The 23,483-nt window shown below is 46.6% G+C and overlaps 2 protein-coding genes across 5 annotated transcripts in view; one reads left to right on the top strand and one right to left on the bottom strand.

Moving 5' to 3' along the window:
- The window catches only part of WNT5B (Wnt family member 5B), a 123,494-nt gene that overhangs the window by 50,152 nt on the left and 49,859 nt on the right, over positions 1-23,483 (bottom strand). The window lies entirely within an intron of this gene.
- FBXL14 (F-box and leucine rich repeat protein 14) overlaps positions 3,852-23,483 on the top strand; it is a 38,738-nt gene continuing 19,106 nt past the window's right edge. For 2 of the 4 annotated variants that reach the window (XR_010108881.1, XM_034935154.4), the window contains exon 1: positions 3,852-5,841. Coding sequence is in view for 3 of the 4 variants with exons in the window: in XM_034935154.4 (XP_034791045.1) it covers positions 4,648-5,841 (1,194 nt within the window). In the remaining variant the exon portion in view is untranslated. Of the gene's footprint in view, positions 5,847-23,483 lie in introns of all 4 variants that reach the window. The other 2 variants (XM_014347071.6, XM_034935155.4) reach the window with 2 other exon arrangements.

The raw sequence follows: 23,483 nt of genomic DNA, 5'->3' as shown, positions 1-23,483 counted from the left end.
GCTCTATTTTTAATTTTTTGAGAAATGGCCATACCATTTTCCATAGCAGCTGCACAATTTTTTATATTAGAGATGGGGTCTTGCTATGTTGCCCAGGCTGATCTTGAACTCCTGGGCTCAAGCAATCCTCCCGCTTCAGTCTCCCAAAGCGCTGGAATTACAGGTGTGAGCCACTGTGCCTGGCCCACAACTTTACATTCTCACCCACAGTGCACCAGGATTCTACTTTCTCCAGATCCTCACCTATACTTGTTATTTTCTGTTTTATTAACAGTAGCTATCCTTATTGATATGAGGTGGTATCTTACTGTGGCTTCCATTTGCATTTCCCTAATGACTAATGATGTTGAGCCTCTCTTCATGTGCTGTGGATCACCTGTGTATCTTCTTTGGAGAAATGTCTATTTAAACCCTTTGCCCATTTTTAAATCGGGCTTTTTTTGGTTGTTGTTTCTGCTTAAATCTTTTATTTGCAATCAGTGAATCAAATCCTCACCCTCTCTTATCTTTAATATTCTGTCACGAAGAAGTGTCAAGAGAGAGATGCTCTCCTACTTAGAAATACTGAGCAACAGAATGAATGTTACTCTCAAGAAACCTTGAAGTTGGAAAGGCAGCATTTTATTATAAACCTCAGATTACTAATGGCTGCCCAGAACTCTCGAAGAAGTTTCGATATGTATGAAGTCTTTCATAAAGAGATTATTATTTATATTATCCATCTCATTCACTTCAGTTCAACAACATTGACAAAATGTCTACTACATAGCAGGCATTGTGCCATAGATACACTAGAGTTCAAGGAAAATAGACACAAAATATTTTAACTTTTTTTTTTTTTTGACAAGGTCTCTTGCTCTGTCGCCCAGGCTGGAGTGCAGTGGCACAGTACCAGCTCACTGCAACCTCTGTCTCCTGGGTTCATGCGATTCTCATGCCTCAGCCTCCCGAGTAGCTGGGATTACAGGCATGTGCTGCCATGCCCGGTTAATATTTTCGTATTTTTTTTAGTAGAGACGGGGTTTCACCATGTTGGCCAGGCTGGTCTCGAACTCCTGGCCTCAAGTGATCATCCCGCCTCGGCCTCCCAAAATGCTGGGATTAGAGGCATGAGCCACTTTGCCCAGCCTATTTTAACTCCTCTGACCCAACCCATAAACTAGACTCTGGGCCACTATTTTTGGAGATATATATATATATACTTGAATGAGGAGTTAAAAGCTACAGAGCTCTTCTGATCTTTCCTGCCAGGTCTTCCCCTTCTGAAGGAGAAAGTATGAATTCTTAGGTAAGCCTGACCTTTGGGTTGGGCCTCTCAATTTTCCCACCCTACCCAGGTGAAAAGCACATTCCATCTGAAAAATCTAGAATTAAAAAAAAAAATTCTTTGTAAGGCTTTGGAGAGACTCCCTACACAAGGCTATCATTTCTGCTTTTAAATAGGCTAGTTAAAAAAACTTATGGTTGCAACTTGTTAAATCATATACAAAAATCTCAACCAGTTTTAAAAATATGAAGAGCAAGCCACAGGATTTTCTACATTGGTATACATCTTTGCCAGACAATCAGAGTCTCCTGTCTATACATACTCTTCATATATTTTTGTGTCCTAAGTCTGAGCATAAACCAAAGCTCCCAGGAAGTTATTGTACTCGAAGTTATTCTTAATATCTGGAGCCTGCATTAGGAACAATGTATAATTGTTCCATGGGCTAAGGAGACAGTATGCTAGGCCCTTGGCCTCACAGAGTGTTCGTACTGGAAAGGTCCCTGAAGATTACCTAGTCAAATCACCCTGGTGTTACACAAGGAAACCGAGACCTAGAAAGGAGAGTCGTTTCCTCAGTAGCATAAAGTCACCAGGTGTGCAGATTCTGCATAGGGCTCATTCTACGCCCTAGTTCCTTTTCCCCGGGAATGCTTTTTCTGTGATGCTTCTTGATGCTATATTTTCCTATTATTGAAGGTGAAAATAGTCATATTGCTGAAAATCCTTATAATATATACTTGAGTGCCTTAAATAAAAGGCTTTGTGTTAATAAGATTCTAGAATTCAAGAAAAACTGTTGCTAGAACGAGGACCAGATGGCCAACTTCTAGAGAAAGTGCTTCCAGACACCTCTGAATGACTCTTCAGATTTGAGAACAAGGGCCTTTCTAGAGAAGGAAAACCATTAGGCTCCTTCTTAGTCCGAGGCTGGTCAGGCCCCTTGTCTAAAATTCCCCCTAAATGTGTGGGGTACTTTGTTTTTTATTAAGCAGGATTAAGTTACACTAAGGTGCTTTGGATTAAGGCCTTGACATCAACCCAAACACATCTAGGTGCACAGAACAATCAAAAAGTGACTTTCACGCAGAATTTAAGGTAAACGTTTAGGCAGAAGTGACTGAGAAGAATAAAAGCCTAGATAACCCCCAGGAGAAGAGTGAAGCCCAGGCATACCCCAGAATCGTGACACTTAGTGCCACCGTACATCTGGATGTACTGGATGACTAACAGTACAGTCTATTTTTTCAAGAAGGTTATAAAAATCTATGGGCTTTACACTGCGTGTAATGTGGGTGAGGTAACAAGCTGGCGAGAATTTTTGCTTCTGCATTTCCTGATTTAGGAAAGAGGAGTGGTAGGGGTGTAAAAGGTGTATTATGCCTATTACTGAATCTGTATGTATTTGGTCTAATAGTGGTTGCTTGGGCAAAATTTACTCTCCTACACTGAATATGGAACCCCTTCCAAATCTTGTTCAGGTCCTCAGAGAATCAATGAAACCATTTTCCCTTTCTGATAAATCCGCTTGTCTTGTATCTAGTTGTGTGGATCCATAAATTAAAATACAGAGGATCATTTTCTCTGATCCAAAAATTCTTGGTTTGGGGGCAGTTAAAATGAAACTTCTGAAATTCTATCCTTAGTACGGACATTTAGGACCCAGGGGCTACATCCTAGAATGGAATTGTGCCCTGCTTCCATAAAACAGTTAATAAACCAACAGACAGGACTGGATTGTCTTAAACCAAGTTCAACTGTCATTCCATTTTAATCAAAAAGTAAATTGGATTCAGCATATACGAATATATTGACTGTCAGTACAACTGAGCCATACAACTGATAGTCTAAGGCTGATGACAAAGAGAAAGCTCCTAAAACAAGGCTTAGGGGAAGGCTGTTCCCCTGTAAGCAAAGCGGGCTGAGGGCATTGGTGGCGCAGCAGCGTTCAGAAGTAGAGGGAAGTTTTGATGTATCAAGTACCGAGGGAAACACACACAGCGTGTCTGGAAACCATCAGAAGATGCTAGAAGGAAGTAGTCATGGATAATTCTAGAAATTTCTAGAACACCGACTGGAGGGGGTCATGGTTTCAGATGAGTACAGCCGAGTTTCTCTCCAATTTAAGACACAAGACCGGAGAGAAAGGAGTCGTAGTAAACAGCCCCAACCGGGGGAGCAGGGGGTGTGATAATGAGGCGTTAAGGGGCATTAGGGACAGTAAGAAAAGGAGAGTTGGGGTGACGATTATTGAGCACTGCTATAGGAGGAGGCTCTCGCAGGGATAATCAAGGGAGAGGGGTGTGAAATAAGGGTAACGAATTGTAGGGGTAAACTGTGTGAAGGGGCTGCGCAGACTTCAGCAGCAAAGAAAAAGAAGGAACGGGGCTGGGGCGTGGCCCAGAGAGGGAACGGCTCAATAACGGGCTACGGGGTGAAAAGAAGCCGGGTGGGGAGGCGCTCTGCTGACAGCTGCCGCTCCCCCATGGCGCCCACAGGGTTAAAAATCAGGGGCCACGGGACCAGGCCGAACTCGGTTTCCAGGGCAACGGCTCCACAGTTCCGGCAGCGCAGGCCCGTACCATTGCGCGGGCGCGGGGGAGCGGGAGCGGCGGAGGGGACGCGCTGCAGGGCGGCGGAGCCGGGGCCGGCCCGGGCGCTACCAAACGCACGGCCCGCCTGCTCGCCCGGGGTCTGCGCCGAGCCGCGCTCCGGCCGGACGGCCGCGGCGTCCTTGGTGCGGGGGCCGGCAGCTCCCAAGTGGCCGCGGACGGCGGGGGAGAAGGAACGCACGCCGCCGGCCGGGATTGGCCTCCTGGTCCCCCCGCCTGGGCGGCGGAGTGCGGGCGGCCCGGGGCTGGGAGGTTTGAAAAGCGGGCGAGAGACAAAGGCAGCAGGAAGCCTCCTCCGCGCCCGGAGCCCGTGCGCCCGGCCCCCGGGGCCCCCTCGCCGCCCGCCGGCCCGCGGAGCAGCGGCGGCGGCAGGAGGCGGAGGATGCGGCAGGGGGCGTGGGCGCGGCGGCGCGGGCGGAGCGGCGCGGCCCGGGCGCGGCGTGGGTAGAGCCGAGGCGGCGGCGGCGGCGGCCGGCCTCCGGGAGCGAGAGCGAGGCGCCTTCCCCGCCCGGGATGTGAGCGCCGTGCGGAGCCCGGGGCGGGGGAGGGCCGGGCCGGAGGCGCAGCCGGCAGGAAGGAAGGACGGACGGACCAGGAGGAGGAGCGGCGGCGGCGGCCGGAGCCGGAAGGCGGGGAGGGGCCGGCCGTTGGGCCCGAGGCGGCGGCGGCGGCGGCGGCTGGGGAGAAGCGCTCTCGTCGCCTGCCCGAGGCCGGAGCGGCGGGGCCCGCGCCTCCTCCCCCCAGCGCCGCGGAGGGGGGAGGAGGAAGATGGAGACCCACATCTCATGCCTGTTCCCGGAGCTGCTGGCCATGATCTTCGGCTACCTGGACGTCCGGGACAAGGGGCGCGCGGCGCAGGTGTGCACCGCCTGGCGGGACGCCGCCTACCACAAGTCGGTGTGGCGGGGGGTGGAGGCCAAGCTGCACCTGCGCCGGGCCAACCCGTCGCTGTTCCCCAGCCTGCAGGCCCGGGGCATCCGCCGGGTGCAGATCCTGAGCCTCCGCCGCAGCCTCAGCTACGTGATCCAGGGCATGGCCAACATCGAGAGCCTCAACCTCAGCGGCTGCTACAACCTCACCGACAACGGGCTGGGCCACGCGTTTGTGCAGGAGATCGGCTCCCTGCGCGCTCTCAACCTGAGCCTCTGCAAGCAGATCACTGACAGCAGCCTGGGCCGCATAGCCCAGTACCTCAAGGGCCTGGAGGTGCTGGAGCTGGGAGGTTGCAGCAACATCACCAACACCGGCCTTCTGCTCATCGCCTGGGGTCTGCAGCGCCTCAAGAGCCTTAACCTCCGCAGCTGCCGCCACCTTTCGGATGTGGGCATCGGGCACCTGGCCGGCATGACGCGCAGCGCGGCGGAGGGCTGCCTGGGCCTGGAGCAGCTCACGCTACAGGACTGCCAGAAGCTCACAGATCTTTCTCTAAAGCACATCTCTCGAGGGCTGACGGGCCTGAGGCTCCTCAACCTCAGCTTCTGTGGGGGCATCTCGGACGCTGGCCTCCTGCACCTGTCGCACATGGGCAGCCTGCGCAGCCTCAACCTGCGCTCCTGTGACAACATCAGTGACACCGGCATCATGCATCTGGCCATGGGCAGCCTGCGCCTTTCGGGGCTGGATGTTTCGTTCTGTGACAAGGTGGGAGACCAGAGTCTGGCTTACATAGCCCAGGGGCTGGATGGCCTCAAGTCTCTCTCCCTCTGCTCCTGCCACATCAGTGATGATGGCATCAACCGCATGGTGCGGCAGATGCACGGGCTGCGCACGCTCAACATTGGACAGTGTGTGCGCATCACGGACAAGGGCCTGGAGCTGATCGCTGAGCACCTGAGCCAACTCACCGGCATAGACCTGTACGGCTGCACCCGAATCACCAAGCGCGGCCTGGAGCGCATCACGCAGCTGCCCTGCCTCAAGGTACTCAACCTGGGACTCTGGCAGATGACGGACAGTGAGAAGGTCAGGTGAGGGCGGCAGCACCAGCTCCCCTTGTCCCGCCCTGTTCATCCTCCCATTACCACCGCCCCCACACACTCACACGCACACTTACGCACAGATCATTGCAGCGGATGAGATGGGGCTATGACAGAAGCCTCAGGCTCGTTTCCTCCTCCCTCCTCCAGCCCCCTCCCGGCTTCCAGCCCATTCTCTTTGCAGCTGGGGTTCCTACCCTACCCTACTCCCAGCTCCTTTTCCCCGCGGATGGAGAGATGGACTCTGCTGCTTACCCACCCACTCCCCTGCAGGGGGTGGAGGACTGATTCAGCTACTGTATCCCCACTGCTGTGACTGGAAATGGGGGTGGGGAGTGACTGGTCTTTTCAACCCTGGGGAGTTGAGGAAAATGTCTGCCTTCACTTCAGCTTTCATTTGAATACTGTGATCTGGTTTTTATTTTGAAATGTATAAAAAGCAAACCCAGCTACAAAGGCCTTTTCACCCTTCTTCCACTTTGTAACTAATCCCAGTCTCTTCTCATCACTCCTCCTCTTACAGCACTCTGCTATTCATGCTCATTTCATTTTCTTAATCTTCTTTCCTGTTTAAAAATTTTTTTTTGGAAAAAATTTGAAATCATGGTCCTTTTTTCTGCTGAATATATTCTATATATTATATATATATAAATTATATATATATATATACATATATATGTCTGGCTACCTCGTTTTAGTTTACTTTTTTTCTGAAGCCCTGGAATTCTACAAGAGAGATATTTTGAGACTGAAACATGTTTGTGCCTAGACTGGAAAGATGCCCTTGGGTTTGTCCGTCTTTTTGTGTTGGCTTCTTCCCAGCCTCCATCCGTCCAGTGTGCCCCACTTCCACATTCTGGCTATAATTTCCTTTTTCTCCTTGTTCATTGGGATTTGAGGACCTATTTCTAAATCTTAATTTATAGCACAAATAAGTGGGAGCAATGAGAGTTGAACCGTTGTTTTTGTTTGAGATGCAGATTGTGTCTTGAAAATGATGATTATATATGCAAATTCTGCCCTACCCTCACCCTCTTCCAAGTTTCCCCCCAAAAAGGTCACACAGTGCGGCTTCCTGTGGGAAACAGGAGCAGAGCTGGCCTGCAGAGCCCCTGGGGCTGTGATGAAGCTCATATCTTATCTCTGTTCTATTAACAAAATGGGAGTTTGTGGGTTTTAAAAAATTCCGTTTCTAAATGGAGGAATAGATGACTTTCTTTCCTTTGGTGGGGGTTGGGACTTGCGGCTTTAAAGAAATCACTTCTGAGTAGGATGTATATTTTCGTTGGATTTTTGTTGTTATTTCTTTAGAACCCTCCACAGCAACATGCAAGACCATGGAGTTAAAGAAACCCAGAGACCTTTATCAATTAATTGTACTGTTTGTGAATTTGTATAAATAATAACAGATCCTCTTAAAACGTTTATATTCTTACAGTAAAAGGTTAAACTGATATTTATATAATAAAAGAGGAAATATGAAGTATGTTTTTGAAAAAAAAAACAACAGCCTTGTATCTGCGAATTATTTTTAAGGCATTGTGTGCTTGGGTACATGCCAAGGTAGGAGGTGTTGTTTGTATACTCTAAGAGGACGCAAGGTGGAGTTTGGTGCATCCTATGTGGGGGTGAGTCAGCTCATGGGTAAAGTTTTATTCTGTATAAGGTTTACTACTGACATGTTTTGTTTCTAGAAATGTGATTAGACTGGAGATTTATATAATTTTTGGCTTTAAACTTTCAACAACGTGGACATTTAAAGAAATTGAACAAAATGAAACTTTTTTAAAAAACCAGATTTGTATGTAAGTCAGAGTTTCCCCGAGTGGCCAGTTTTTCTTTGGGTGAAAATGAGATCTAGAGGTGATGTTGAAAAGTGGATCACGACGTGGGCAAGAAAGATGGATTTTTTTTTACCCTGAGAGTGGGTGTGGGGAGGATGTGAAGGTGGAAGGACTGAAGCCGTTGTTCAGAAAAGTGAAAAGAGCGCTGTCCCTGCTGTCCCTGCGTGCTTGCCGGCTCAGTCATGCGCACTGAATCTCCCAGCGTGAGCGAGGGTCCGCGTGGAGAGGAGGAGGGCAGCTCAAGCCCTCTTTTTCACATTCCCCTCCAGGCCCGGCTGTAAGGAAGCACTTTCCTGGGGGATGGGGAGCTTGGCCAGGATTTTGCACATTTGCATTTTAGCACTTCCAATAGCCGAGGCTGGCCGCTGGATCCACTCTGTCAAGGGTTTTTAGACTGAAATCGGGGCAGATTAATGAAATACCAAAATTCCAGCAAGAGTTCCCTTTGGTAGACAGTAACAAAATAATCTGACACCCTGTGGTTTGGCTGTGGAGACCTACGGGTGTGAGTGCTCCAGCAGGGGAGTGGTTCGTATTCCTGGTTTCACCTTGGTTGTTTCTGAGTTTGTTAAAAAAAATACTGATCTCAGCAAGAGCTGGTAAGAGTAGTATAAAACTTTCCTGGATCAACCCCTCTTTCCAGGAAGAGGGCTGGAACCCAGGTTTCTCTTGGGATAAGATTGTTTTGTAAAATGTCCAAGCTTTCTGCCTGAGCATATCACAAAAGCCGCATTGTTCCTTTTTGGAGAGTCATCACAATTGGGTCTAATTGAGCCTGACACTAGATCCATCTTCTGTTTCTTTGGGGAAGGTGTGGATCTCTTTCTTCCCACTTAGGTTACAGTGCTTAATGCCTGGAAAAAAAAAATGTGTGAAGCCTATTAAGAAGTAGGGACTCTGAATTAGGGTCAGCTTTCTAATCCAGCATTTGACACAACTCCTGAAGGTTACACGGCAGTGGGTTCTTAGTCTGTTTTTCTTCCAAGAGACTGCATGGCTGTACAGATTCAATTGATAAAAATTTGAGCACCCAAGTCTCAGGCTCTGTATTCACATTCTTCATTTTAATACGCAAAATATTCCTACCACCTGTAACGTGAAGCACGTTCTTCTGTTTTGTCTCCTTTTTACGTTAAATGTTAAATATACGCTTGACTAAAGGTCGGCAAATTGATGTTTGAAAGTTACGGCCACGGGTCTAGCTATATCCTTATCCTGAATGAGGCAGACTTAGTATAGCCGGAGCTTCTCTGGGAAAGATGATAAACCACCTAGAGTGGTTAGTGAAGGTCAACTGCTCATCTCTCGACCTTTTTGGATGGAAAGCAATTAATGTGTTGAGAACCTATGTGTGTTTTACAAGGTACTTGTAAGTTTTAATCTTCAAAGCAACCTGCTGAAACAGGTATTATCCCTGTTTTCCAGAGAAGTCATAATTCCTGCCGTAAGTTACCCAACCAGTAAGCGAGGGAGCCAGGATTCAAACCTAGGCTCCATTTCTCCATTTCCCTCCCTCCCTCCCTCCCTTCCTTCCTTCCTGTCTTCCTGCCTTCCTGTCTGCCTTTTTTTTTTTTTTTTTTTTTTGAGACAAGGTCTTGATCTGTTGCCTAGGCGGGAGTGCAGTGGTACAATCACAACCCACTGCAGCCTTGACTTCCCAGGTTCAAGTGATCCTCCCACCTAGCCTCCTGAGTAGCTGAGACTACAGGCGCACACAACCATGGCTGGCTATTTTTTTTTTTTTGTATTTTTTTTTTTGTAGAAACAGGGTTTCACCATGTTGCCCAGGCTGGTCTCAAACTCCTGGGCTCAAGCGATCTGCCCACCTCAGCCTCCCAAAGTCCTGGGATTACAGGCATGAGCCACTCTGCCTGGCCCAGGCTCCATTTCTAAAGTCCGGCTCCCTTCTGCTTGATGAGATTTAGTTACTCGTCATACCTTGGTTTCCAGTAAGGTGACCCTCATAGAAGTGAACGGTAGCTGTTTGAACACCGTATGAACAAGCTTATGCCACAGGGCAGTACTTCAAAGGGAATAGGGGTGACTCTTGGTGGTATGAGAAGTTGATCCCCGCCATACCTACAGGAATGGGAGAAATGCACTGAAGAATAGAAGAGCTAAAGGACATGAGTTGATAGTACACTTTGCGTGGTGGTACAAAAGTTAAAAGGCACTCCAGGGCAGTTCTTAGAATAACAGAAAAAAACTTGGTTCAGGTATTTGCTGAAACTTGAGAACTGAAAAAACAATGTAAACTTCGTGTAAACCTTATCATCTAGAAGTAATAAACCTCAACAGAAACTGGGTAGTAGTCAAGGAACAGCTTCATTTCCCTTCTTTTTCTAAGTGTCAGTGTGTGTAGCCCTTCAATGTTCTTACTGAAAAGATTATCTATAAATCACCTGTGGGGCTCAGCCAATTTCTGCAGCTCCCAAGCTAGGCCCCTAACTTGTCCAACTTAACATTTACTAAAACTAAAAGCCAGTACCAGTATATCCTAAAAATAAACTCGAACCGATCATGTTCTTTCATGAGTCAGATGAACAACAAAGATGTAAAAAAGCAAACGTTCCTTTTTCTTTTGAAAGGTATGAACTTTCTCTTACATAAGGACATATGATATGTAAATTAAAGCATGGCCTAGCTCCCACATCCTGCTGCTTTCCTGAAGTGGTTACTAGATAGGTGCTGGTCTTAGAATACAAACAAAACCTTTCACTTTTGACTTAGAGAATTCGAATTCAAGTTTTCAAAGGGAAAGGGTAGTGGCCCCCAGGGACCACTGTGTTTCTAAAGAATAAGAACCTCTTGATTAAAAGATCAGATTTGTAAAACAAAACCAAGACCTCATGCAGCTTCTGACAACTGTCTCTTCCCAGTTCTATGAAAGGGAAAGCCCTGGCCTCTGATCTCTGCTGTGTTCTGCGGTAGAAAGGGAGGGACTATAGTAAGTCATCTAGTGGTCCCCTCTCTCTGTTCTCTTTCTCTTCCCTGCATCAAACATCACCCCCTTTAAAAGTTAATTCCATCCCTTTAGTAGAGGGCAAGACCTAAATTTTGTGCCATTATGAACCCCTGAGGAGTCAGAGGGGTGAGGCTTTTTGATGAAATAATGTGGATCATGAGTAAAGCACAGGATTAGAAATTAGAAAGCTGCATTCAAACCTAAGCTCAGACTTGGGTCACATACTTACCTCATTTCTGTCAATGTACTTGGTTAACTGTTAGGCAGCATGTTAAATTTTTTAAAAAGTTGTAAAACAGATGGGACATGCATATTTAGATCAGTGCCAAATAGTAATAATTTACTTAATGAAGTATCAAAGGTAAGTGCACAGTTGGAACAAGAGCATATATTCTCAGCTCTCGTATGGAATTTCTAGACAATTGGTAAATTTAAATGTCCACAAATGATCAGTTTCAGTTTTTTCCTCTTTTCCAGGGATTGCTCTGATTTTGCCTGGTGGAGTTGCCTTTACCAACCCAGAATATTTGGTCGTATGTAAAGCCAAGCCCTCCAGTTGAGGTGCAAAAGAAAGTAAGCTTGAGATCTTAACTGAGCAGCACCAGAGTGGGGTATGTTAAACCCCCACTCCCAGTAAAACAATCAAAGTGGAATTCCTCTGCCTGCTATTTGTTAACCCAGGAAAGTGCACATATTTTCTTTAAAAAGAAGACTTAAGTTTCTATTATTTCATTACTCTTCTACTTCAATTTTTTTTTTTTTTTTGAGACGGAGACGGAGTTTCACTCTTGTTGTCCAGGCTGCAGTGCAATGGCATGATCTTGGCTCCCTGCAACCTCCGCCTCCCAGGTTCAAGTGATTCTCCTGCCCCAGTCTCCTGAGTAGCTGGGATTACAGGCGTGCGCCACCACGCCCGGCTAATTTTCTGTCTTTGGTAGAGACGGGGTTTCTCCATGTTGGTCAGGCTGGTCTCAAACTCCCGACCTCAAGTGATCCGCCCGCCTCGGCCTCCCAAAGTGCTGGGATTACAGGCATGAGCCACCACGCCCGGCCACTGTAGTTGTTTAAGGAACAAATGCTTTATATCCTTATAAAAAACTTACAAGGATACTTGCATTTGTGATAGTGGAAACAAATGAGTCTCAATTACAAAGAAGAGAACTGGGTGTGCAGCCGTGGCGCAGCAGAGAAACCCAAGTGAGACCAGGTCAGGAATGTGAGTGTGATCTGTGGAAGAACTCAGTCATAACACAGTGTTCGGTTTCTCTGTCTCAACATTTTTGTTTTCCCAAATCTGGCAGATGTGGTACATTTAATTTTATAAATGGGAAAAGATGCTTAACAAAGTGGAAAAGATTTTGCCTAGGTAATTAGAGGAGAACCTAGTGTCAGAACCTGGGCTGCTCTAGACTTAATGACCAATGCAGAAGGTGACCAGCACGGAGGCGGCTCACAGGGGCACTGCAAAGCACCACCCTGTCTCTCTTCAGAGATGTGCTGCACCAAGCCAGGCACGGCACACATCTGTAGTCCCAGCTACTCACTAGGCTGAGGTGGGAGGATCACTTGGACACACGAGTTCAAGACCAGCCTGGGCGACACAGCAAAACCCCATCTCTTAAAAAAATTATTATTTTTTGTCTTTTTTTTTGAGACAGAGTCTCGCTCAGTTGCCCAGGCTGGAGTGCAGTGGCATGATCAGAGCTCACTACAATCTCGGACTCCTGGGCTCAAGGGATCTTTCTACCTCAGCCTTAAAAAAAAGTTTCTTAAAAGGTGCCACACCAAAGCATATTATTTTCATTAGGAGTAAAAAAAAAACAAAAACCCAAATGCTAAAAGTTATTACTATTTAATATGCACTACCTTATGCAAACTTAGACATGTTTGCAAGCATTATATAGGGTTATTCAGGAAACCAAAAAACTAGTACATGTTGTTAAATGGTCTATAAGGTACTGAAGTAGCTAACTGTCAAATCTGTTGCCTGTTGCTCTAAGAGGATTTGAGCCAGTTTCCAAAACACTGCTTTGTTGCACACAGTAATGCAGAATACTAATGCTGGAAGTACATGCTCATGAGAGCTTCAAAGCTAGGAACTCACACATATTTCACATGCTATAAATACCTGCCATACAATCCTTTTATAAAGTAGAATCAAGTTGCAAAAACTCTAGCTATTTTCTCTTCATTCAAGGGTAAAAAGGCTTGACTTCACAGATGTTTTAGTTACAAATCCCACTTGTCCAGAAAGAGTAAAAGGGTCTAATTTGTTAATACTAGGCACCTTCTTATATTTATTACTCCCCCATTTATGTAATCCACACTCCAGAAGGATCAGACCTACCACACAGTGGGGTGTCAACAATTACTCCTTACATCATGGATCTGAGACACTGGAACTGGACTGTGGGAAAACAGTTGAGACCACATTAATTTTTCATAAATATTAATGTGGAATTACTATGGCTTGGAAAACATTGTTTTTCTCATCTAAAAAGGATATGAGGAAATATTTCCTACCAAGGCTTATAATATTTCTCCTTAGGAAATCTTGACCTCAAACTAACATTATTTACATATACGTCTGCTACTTTTTTTTTTTTTTTTTTTTTTTTGAGACGGAGTCTTGCTCTGTCGCCCAGGCTGGAGTGCAGTGGCACGATCTTGGCTCACTGCAAGCTCTGCCTCCCAGGTTCACGCCATTCTCCTGGCTCAGCCTCCCGAGTAGCTGGGACTACAGGTGCCCGCCACCACGCCCGGCTAATTTTTTGTATTTTTAGTAGAGATGGGGTTTCACGTGTTAGCCAGGATGGTCTCGATCTCCTGACCTTGTGATCTGCCCGCCTCGGCCTTCCAAAGTGCAATCTCGGACTCCTGGGCTCAAAGTGCTGGGATGACAGGCATGAGCCACCGCGCCCGGCCACACATCTGCTACCTTTTTCTAGCCCAAGGCAAGGCTTTTTGAGACGTAGTCACTAAACAGGGAGGAGCCAAAAAAAGTAGTCCTGCTATTTCTCAGAATCTCTAGAAAAATCACTGAGGCTAAAATTGGACACATGAGTAAAGTAAGGGAGAAACTGTAACAGTTAAGCCCGCAAATGCCCCTCAAATAAATGCTTCATGTTCTCAGATGGAAGACAAGCATTTCTGCTTTCAGTAATTTAAACCTTAACTTCATTGCCCAAAACTCCGCTGCTGCGAACAACAACAACAAAAAGATGGCCAGTACGTGTGTCTTAAGCAAACAACACGAAAATGACAAGATGAAAGTGACAATTTCTACCTTTCCTAATTTACTTCAAATGCACAATTTAGCCAGTTTTCAGGAATCTGTAAAAGCAGGATGGTTAAGTTCTGTGGCCCCCTGAACTTCATCCAGCTGACAGCTGACGGTTGTAGGAAGCAGAAAAGGTCTTCAAGTTTCCAGAGCCTGGAGTAGATAGAGGACTGGCTCTTCCAGCCCTAGCTGACGTCTGTGCACTTGAGACAGATGCCCTGCCATTATGCTCAGGGTCAGATGTCAACAATCAGAACAGCATGACCCCCAGGAAGGCAGCTGGCCTCTCTCTTCCCTACACAGAAGGGTCTAATTTTCAGTGGAATCACAAGGGGAACTGCAGAAACTCAGTAACGTATGACACAGGATTTAGCAGCAAACAGCTTCATCACTGCTTTATTTTTAGAGTTGGGGTCTCGCTCTGTCACCCAGACTGAAGTGCAGCGGTGTGATCATAGCTCACTGCAGCCTCGACTTCCTGAGCTCAAGCAATCCTCCCACCTCAGCCTCCCGAGTAGCTGGGACCACAGGCATGTGCCACCCATGATTACTATTATTATTTTTTTTTTGTAGAGACAGGGTCTCGCTATGCTGCCTAGGCTGGTCTCCAACTCCTGGGCTCAAGTGATCCTCCCATCTCGGCCTCCCAAAGTGCTGAGATTGCAGGAGCCTATAACTGCTTTCTTTAGAAATAAAAATGCTCATATGTGGGTTAAGAGGTAAAAATCAAGCACTACACATTATTGAAAGATAGGGCTGGAAAACTGTTATTGTCTCCTTCTGGACTGTTGCTTCAGCCTCCCCAGCCCTTTAAAAAACAACAAAAAACCCTCTTACACACAATTTACCTTCCCCATTATGAAGCAGCTGTGAATCATATCCACACCTGTCCTGGAGGTATTAAAGCTAGGAGTCCGACCTTGTGTTTTTCTTTACCCCAAGTTTATGAAAATGATTTTAGGGTCCAATATAAGGTAGTACAATAAAGTATGGTTAATGCAAAACTAAATGTCCTCCACTGTGGAAGATAGAAAGTGGAGAAATCCATGAAGTCTCACGTCCCATGTCTTGGTCTTGTCAGTAGGTGGCAGCATTGTCTGTGAGTTGGAAGCTATTTCCCACGGGGAACCACAACCTCCTCCCATCTAACAAATTCCCTCTGGTCCTTTCTCTTTCACCCGCACCCGCAAAGTATTTCCTCCAGGCGTAAGAGTTGACAAATGAGGAATTTCACTTCCTGGAAAAGATGAAATTGAATTTTAAAATATCAGTGAGGTTACTCCCCAGAGCCAGGTGTTATTTTGCAGCTCTCTGCTTTTGGAGCTAAGAGAATCAAACATCAACTTCTAGTGCTTTTTTTTTTTTTCTCTTTAAACTTCTAATTCTTCTTAAAGGGCACTTCATACAAATCCTTCTTAGATTGCCATATCTGGGGAGTTTGGGAGGGAGAAAATGGGAAAAATTTTAGTCATACATGGAGCTATCAATTTAAACAGCAAGAAAAAGAGCTAGTTTTTTTTTATTACAAAAGAAAAATCAAAAGTATATCTGTGAGGACAAATTCTAGAGAGCCTTTCAGGAAAAACCATTTTAAAATTTTAGGAGTATCTTTTTTTAATTTTTTTAAATTTTTATTAAAAGGAGTATCTTTATTGCCCAGATGAAGACATCTTCATAAAATATAAGAGTCTATGAAGATGAAAATAATAACAGCCCTGACGAAGAAGTAAAGTTGCTTGTGTGACCTAAATTCCTCCTACAGAAAACTGACATTAGGACAAGGTAGCAGAACTTACAAAAATAACTTCTGAGCCAATGTAGCCAGATTCCGTAGAATGGCACAAGAAGAGAGAGGCTGAGGGCAGGAGAGGCCTTCGGGTCTTGCCCTCCTGGTACTCAACAGCCTGGCCTCGGGGAATCAAACTGTGAGTGGGAAGGGCAGGTGTAGAAGTGGGAAAAAAGGTGGAGGCAGTTATCCCCTGCAGATGCTTCTACCAAGCTGTATTGGCTAGAGGAGCCACAGCTTATAAGCTCTGTAATACAGACGTCATTTTTGGTTAGAGAATAAATAAAAAAGGAAAAGTTTCAGGGACTTGGGGCCTGTGCATGAGGCAAATTACATTCCTGGCACCATCCATGAAGGTCTTATGAAAGCAGAACATCTCCCTGGGCAACTTTTGGAAAGTAATAGCTGAAATATGCCATTCTTAGTGACTACAGTGAAAGAATACAGATTCAGGGAAGACACCCCAAACAGAGAATACAGGTTGTAAAGGAAAGAAAAGCAAACATGTATCACCCTGCACAAAGCCAAGAAGAAGAAAACGGGGCTGGCTGAGGAGCCAGAATGAGAACTGAGTAAGGGGAATGTGTGAACGCTGAGGACCAGCAGTTCCTAAAGCTGCTCCTCGGAAGAACTGGGAGGGCTGCTCCTTGATTCATAGCCTCCAAGAACAGCTTTCCTGGACTCCGTTTTCTTTCTTTTTCTTTTCTTTTTCTTTCTTTCTTTTTTTCTTTCTTTCTTTCTTTCTCTTTCTCTCTTTCTTCCTTTCTTCCTTTTCTTCCTTTCTTTTCTTTCTTTCTTTTCCTTCTTTCCTTCCTTCCTTTTCTTTCGACAGAGTCACTCTGTTGCTCAGGCTGGAATGCAGTGGTGCAATCTCAACTCATTGCAACTTCTGCTCCCCGGGTTCAAGCAATGCTCCTGCCTCAGCCTCCTGAGTAGTTGGGACTACAGGCACATGCCACCATGCCCGGCTAATTTTTGTATTTTTTAGTAGAGACAGGGTTTTGCCATGTTGGCCAGGCAGGTCTTGAACTCCTGACCTCAGGTGATCTGCCCGCCTCGGCCTCCCAAAGTGCTGGGATTACACACGGGAGTCACCAGGCCCGGCCCTGGGCTTCATTTTCAAGAAGGTAGGCCCTCTTTCTGTGGTTGTTTGAATTTGACTCTAGACACATCTCTTGCGAACGTGGCCACCGGGCTGGCGTGAGGATGTTGGTGTGACTGAGACCTCTGAGGTGGCAGCACTGCAAGCCTGAAAATGTCCCACGGGAGGCATGTGGCTGTCACTCTAGTTCTGTGCTCACAGCCGTCAGGACCAACGTTGTTTTCATCCACACCCCATTTCTGCCGGGAAGCTAGAGCAACAGTGTACAGAGGACACATAGGAAAAAGCATTTCCGGGGCAGGCCGGCTCCAACATTCCTCACATGGGCCCTTCAGGCAGCAATTACTCTATTGGCTTCAACAGTCTCCATCCAAACCACGTGACTCCAGTTTCTGTGCTCCATTTTGCAGAGGAAGGTATAGCTGAGGGCTCCAGTAATCCCAAGACGATGCACATTTCTCTTGTAGGGGACCTTCCCCAAACCCTCTCCCCAGGAGGTTCCCGTGGCTCAGTCTGCAAATCCACACAGCCCGGACACTGATTTGCAGGCTGACAGCCACTGCTGCTGCTTTCCTGACCTTCCTCTGTACTCTCTTAGCTGCTGCCAGCACACCCACCCCCCACCCTACAGGTGTCCATTCGCCCGTTAAAGGACTCCAGCATGGCCATTTCCCAGTTTCTGAATTTCCTGTCGCCGTCTATGGAGACTGTCGAGAGGGGTCGAGTGTTGCGGGTGGGGATTCCAGGCGACGTGGCCACACATAACAGCAATGAGGCCAGTCCCATGGCCGTCTACACACTGAAGCAGGTATCAACACCACCTTGCAGTCCTTCCTGATTTGGACTGCCTTCCACTTGATGCTTCAGAGATAAAGCCTCCCTGTGCCATTTTTCAAGCCTGTTAGTTCCCACTCCTGTATTCATTCCTACCTCTGCACCTGCCAGGAACTTGCAGAGAAACTAAGGAACTTGTGTGCAAGTGGCTGCAAACACCTTCCCGCTCCTCCACTGGGGCCAGAAGCAAGCCCGCTAATGCTAATCTGCCCCCTCACTTGCAGCTCAACAGCTTTTCTCCTCTAAGCCCCTGATAATGGTTTTACTAAAATCCCCTTTTGATGGGAAAAAATCCCAGCTGGACATTTCAGGCCCCAGCACAATATCCAAGTCTGCAGGTCCCTTTCCCCACCTCACAAAGGCCTCTAATCAAGTGGAAAATGTGCTGGAGGCCAGAGGTTTGGGTTCGCAATTATTTTTTAAGGGATTACTAGAGAAGAATAGGGGGCAGCAAGGACCTCCCCCCCCCGCCCGACTTTGTTTTCCATTTGGTCCTGTTTTTAGACACACTGAGCCAGGAGTAGCCGTCCAGTTCTCCAAGCACAAGAGCTTCATCTCTCTCTTCCCAGGTAGAAGGATGTCAGGATGTCATCTGTGAACACCATTGCTTCAAAAAGATGTAGAGAGTTTGGAAGCAATATGCAGGTCCTTTTCTGACCCCATTTAAGCCCTTATTTATAAAACCGCTATTGAACGGGATCCTGAGTGTGGAGAGAGCACCCATTCATTAACCTCTAACCTCTGGTCTGTATTCAGAGGGCAGCGTTCGCTCTGTGTCCATACACCGCAAGATTGGAGGCATTCACTTCAGCATCCCAGGCTTTGGAGGGCAAGAGGTCACGTTCCCAACCCTGCCAGATAGCCTTCTTCCTCGTTATACGCACTGACCCTTCCCTCGACACTGAGCAAATGTCCAGGTTACTCCTAATGTTTAATCTTGGGGCAAAACATGGATAAAAATACAAAATGTTAACTATGTGTATCGGTCTACTGGAACCTTCCTTTAAGAATGTACACTATGGAAGCTGGTTTGTCTTCCCTGTACATTGCAAAGGACCTTCTTTGATGTCATCTATGCATGAGTGTTCATTAAGGATTAATCGATGAGGATGAACATTTCAGGCTGGCCCTGAGTTCTCATCATTCCATTTCAGCATCGAGAGACTGCTCATTCTAATCCCAGCTGGTTAGTGATGTATGCAAATACCCAGTAAAAAGGAAATGACTACAAATTCCTAAACTCACTCTGGAATGATCAAGGATTAGACTGTTCAGCTCTGAGAGTTAAAAGTCAGCAAACTAAATACCAGCCTGAGTAATAATTTTCAGGTCCTTTCTTCAAAGTTCCTGAAATACTTTTGGTCAAAAACAAAAAATTGATAACTACATTATTATTTTTTTTTTTTGAAATGGAGTCTCACCCTGTCACCGAGACTGGAGTGCAATGCTGCAACCTCCCCTCCCCTCAGGCGATTCTCCCACCTCAGCCTCTCGAGTAGCTGGGATTACAGGTGCGCGCCATCATGCCTGGCTAATTTTTGTGTTTTAGTAGAGATGGGGTTTCACCATGTTGACCATGGCTGGTCTTGAACTCCTGACCTCAGGTGATCCACCCACTTTAGCCTCCCAAAGTGCTGGGATTATAGGCGTGAGCTACCGCGCCCGGCCCAGATTATTTTTTAAAACCTCTGGTTTTGTTTTCGTCAGTATGATGCCTTATTGATATATTTTTGCTTTACTGACATTTTTGGTTTGCCCTCAGAAGATCCCTAAACAACTGAGAACTGGATAGAGAGAAGCACAAATACTACATTGAAGGTATTATATTTAATACTTAATGCAAAGATCATATTCGTATTTTATGTCGGCTTGCATACTTCTTTTGGGGAGTGTTACAGGAGGAGACCATGTCGTTTCCCTAAAGAAAGCAAGTAGAAGTGTGTTATCTGGAGCCCCCTCCCCAGATAATGACAGGCTCGCTGAGGCACACCTGCTCCTTGTCCCAAAAATGTTGTAACAGCTTTTCTCCAGGAGTGAAAAAGCTTCACCCGACTTTACATGAAGACGAGCACCTCTAGAAAGCTGAAGGGATAGTCATGAGCAACAAAGCACACAGTGGCATATTCTAAAGCAAAGCCCACAGTGGTCTCACTCTTTAAATGAGGAGGGAACCGTGAGATAAGTTACAGGGAGAGCTGCTCCGAAGCCGCCCCTCATGGACACCCCTCCTGAATCACTGCACAGATGCCTGCTTCGTTCTTTGCTTATCATCGTTATTTTAGTCTTCATCGTCATTCTTCAGCTTCTCTGCGCTTTTAACATACCATGTTGGACAAACTATCCATTGTTTTATTTTATTTTAGAGACGGCGTCTTGCTCTGTCACCCAGGCTGGAGTGCAGTGGCGCGATCTCGGCTCACTGCAACCTCTGCCTTCAGGTTCAAGTGTTCTCCTGCCTCAGCCTCCCAAGTGGCTGGAATTACAGGCGCCTGTCATCATGCCTGGCTAATTTTTGTATTTTTAGTAGATATGGGGTTTCACCATGTTGACCAGACTGGTCTCAAATTCCTGATCTCAGGTGATCCACCCACCTCGGCCTCCCAAAGTGCTGGAAATACAGGTGTGAGCCACCACGCCCAGCCAATATCCATTGTTTTAAAAGTCACTCTTCCTACTAGAAGAGTAAAACAGCATTTTAGAAACAATACTTTGATAAAATAGTAGCAGCAATGCATCTCAGGTCTTTCAGGGCCATTGAAAATGTTAGTACTGTGGAATGTAATCATCTTTCAGACTCTCTATTAGAGGTAGCTAAATAATTCAAAAAACAAGATGAACATAATTAGAATTCAGTATAAAATGTGTGCTTTCCCGTTAAAGAAAATTTTGTTCAAGGCCCAAAAACAGAAGGAAATTATATCGCAGTTATGAAATGTTACGTCTAAAGTTCATTGTGTCAAACTGGCATACCTAAAATAGGTGGGAAATGCCCCTGAATCCATGGAGAAAAGAAGTGTCAGCTTCTCCCAGCCACACTAGGTGGGGTAACTACAGGAGGCGATGGAGCTTCTCTGCAGTGTTTTTGTTAGCTCCTCTGTTTAAGCTCTTGATATCCAAGAGCGTGTCTACCCTGAACTCCTACTCAAATATGTTTAGCCTTTGTTGTATTGCTTCCGATTTCTAAGTGATCCCAGTTCACTCTTTCCCATCATTTTTGGGGCATACTTACCTGTTTCACCTGCCATCTCCATGCCTGGTCACCTGAAGTCAGCATCTGCAGACCCTGCTTGGGATGGTCTCTGCACTCCTACGGTGAGCTAGCTCCCTGCTCACCCTGCCCTGCCCTCAACGCCCTCTCGGGCATCTCCCGGCAGCCATGAATGCTCCAGAAGCATTCTAACTCTGCACTCTGTTTCCTCCAGGCTGGGGGCAGGGGCAGGTGAGTGATAATGACCATCACTGTATTTGACTGGCAGTCTCCACACCGCAGGGTTAAAAAATTATTTTTACTAAAATATGCCTGCCTATTCAAGGCTGCTCTTTAAAATAATACATAAGTCCTTTTTTTTAAATCCTTATTTAAAATTCCCCCAGAATAGGACAACTAGATGACAAGGCAAAGAGGAGCTCTTGAATCTTCACCTAACCCCACTGCCCTCCCCCGAGGAGGGGCTACATCCTTTGGCCCCAACTCCAGAGTTCCAACAGCAGTGAGGTGGCAAGTGCCCCACGCTCAGCGCCGCTAGGAGACTCTTGCTCTCGATTTGTATACGATCATGAAATGAAGCATTTGTCCACACAGGGCAGGCCCCCAAAGGGCCTATGGTGAGCAGGCAGTATCAAGATTCTCTCTTCCCTGGCCTCCTGCTTAAGCATTGCTAGAAGTTTCTTCCCGGGAAGGATGAGGAGTTTATCCAGGCAGCGCTGACAGCCAACGGCAGGACTGATAAAGCCTGTGGCTGGCTTTATCAGTAACACAGCTAAGACGACTTTAAGAGCCCATAAAAATGCTAACAAATATTCCTGCTGACCAACGCATTGCAGCAGTTTCACAATCACAAAATCCTGCCGGTTTATTGGGATTAATTACTAACTAATAGTTAAAATGCTAAAGTTTATGAATGACTTTAAAAAAATACAAATTAGTGTGGATTCAGGGCTATCTTTCACTTAGTAAATATTTATTTGGCCGCTTTTACAGGCCGAGTCCCCCGCCAGGGGCTGGGGCGACAGAGCACCATCTCCCACTTACGCGTATGGAGGTCTGCTTTCTTGAGTGGGAGAGAAAGAAGTGGGGTTTTACTGGGAACTGCGCCCAAGCCACAGCCTGATTTATCTGTGCCGCAGCCTGCAATCTAGATAGGCCCCATGGGAGTGCGTCTCGTGTATTTTAGGGGGAAAATAGTTGGGAATTGCTGCTTTACAGAGCTGGGCTTCAGATTCTTGGCGCAGAAGGGAGCCAGCCAGTCCAGATAAGGAGCGGGAACTGAGGTTAACATGTATCCAAGACTGAATTCCTTCTCAGGCTCCGAGCAGTAGCTCCAGAGGGTGACAGCCTCTGCATTACTGCCCTCGTGGTCTCTCCCCACCTTCTGGAAGCTGCCCTCGATGTCAGTTTCAACCTATTTTACTGGTACAGAAATATGGAGGAGTGAGGGGCCAACCCAGCACTCAGTGACTGACACTGCCCGCCCCCACGCTGTCCACCCCACCACGGGCACTGCCACCCTGCCTTCTGCTCTGGTCGGTTTAGTCTGTAGAGACGTTATCAGCATAGCACAAGCTAAAAAGTCCCCCAGGGAGGCCAAACCAAATCAGGTCCTTGATTTAAATGACGATTTGAATCACTCCCTGCTTCATCTGCAGTAATTTTGTTTTATTAGATAAAGCGTTTGTGAGAAGAAAAGGAAATATTTAAGGTTTCCTCCCGCTGTCCAAGGCTAGTTAAGTGTAAACAGAAAAAACCTGTTGGGCTGTGCTGAGGCATTGCACACAATTTGTCATGTGCATCTCCATGAGGACAAAAACACATGCAGGCAGGCTTCCTCGGCAAGAGAAGTGCCTCTGAGCATTTCCTCAGGACAGGAGCTTTCTACTGAAGATCCTGCGGAGGGAGGAAGTTCAGAGTTCATGCCAAACCTGACCCCAGGATCCAGGCAAAGACGGTTCCCTAAGGACACTACCACAGAGACAGTGACCCTCTCATGACGCTTCCTCAAACACGATCGCACACACGCCACACTATTTTCCTACCGAGAAACCACCAGGTGCCTTCCTAAGCTCCCACGCCTGTCGGCTGCAGCTCCCGACCACAGCATGGGCAGAAGCCAACAGCAACCTCCTGCGGCAAGGATCCCAGTGTGCTTGGAGCTGGAGAGGGCCGATTCGGAGGATCCCGGAGTCCTACAGGGGCTCCAGACAGGAGATTCCGAGGGGGAGTAGAGCTGTGAGCACAGGATATCACTGACCAGTGAGGAAGAGGGTGTTTTCCCCACAGGATCCCGAGCGGCACAGTGTCAGTGTCTGCTCAAGGAACCATTAACCCCAGGGATGCAAAAGATCTACTACTTATGGCTGGAATACGGAATATTCAAAACCAGATGGACAGATAGGTCGATAGATAAGACAGATAGATAAGATTAGAGAAATAAGATAGATTACATTGATAGAGATAGATTTAGACAGACATAAATTCTTTCTTTTTGTTCAACTGTTAATCATCCAAACTACTTTTATCTCAAAATGAAATACAGCAAACCCAGTGAGCAAAGGAGGATGGAGCTGTAGGGGATCTTTATTTTTATTTAAATAGAAGTT

The sequence above is a fragment of the Pan paniscus genome, chromosome 10 (assembly GCF_029289425.2).
Source record: "Pan paniscus chromosome 10, NHGRI_mPanPan1-v2.0_pri, whole genome shotgun sequence".
NCBI classification, from domain to species: domain Eukaryota; kingdom Metazoa; phylum Chordata; class Mammalia; order Primates; family Hominidae; genus Pan; species Pan paniscus.
Note: the sequence above shows the minus strand (reverse complement) of the source record. Positions and strands in the feature narration are given on the sequence as shown.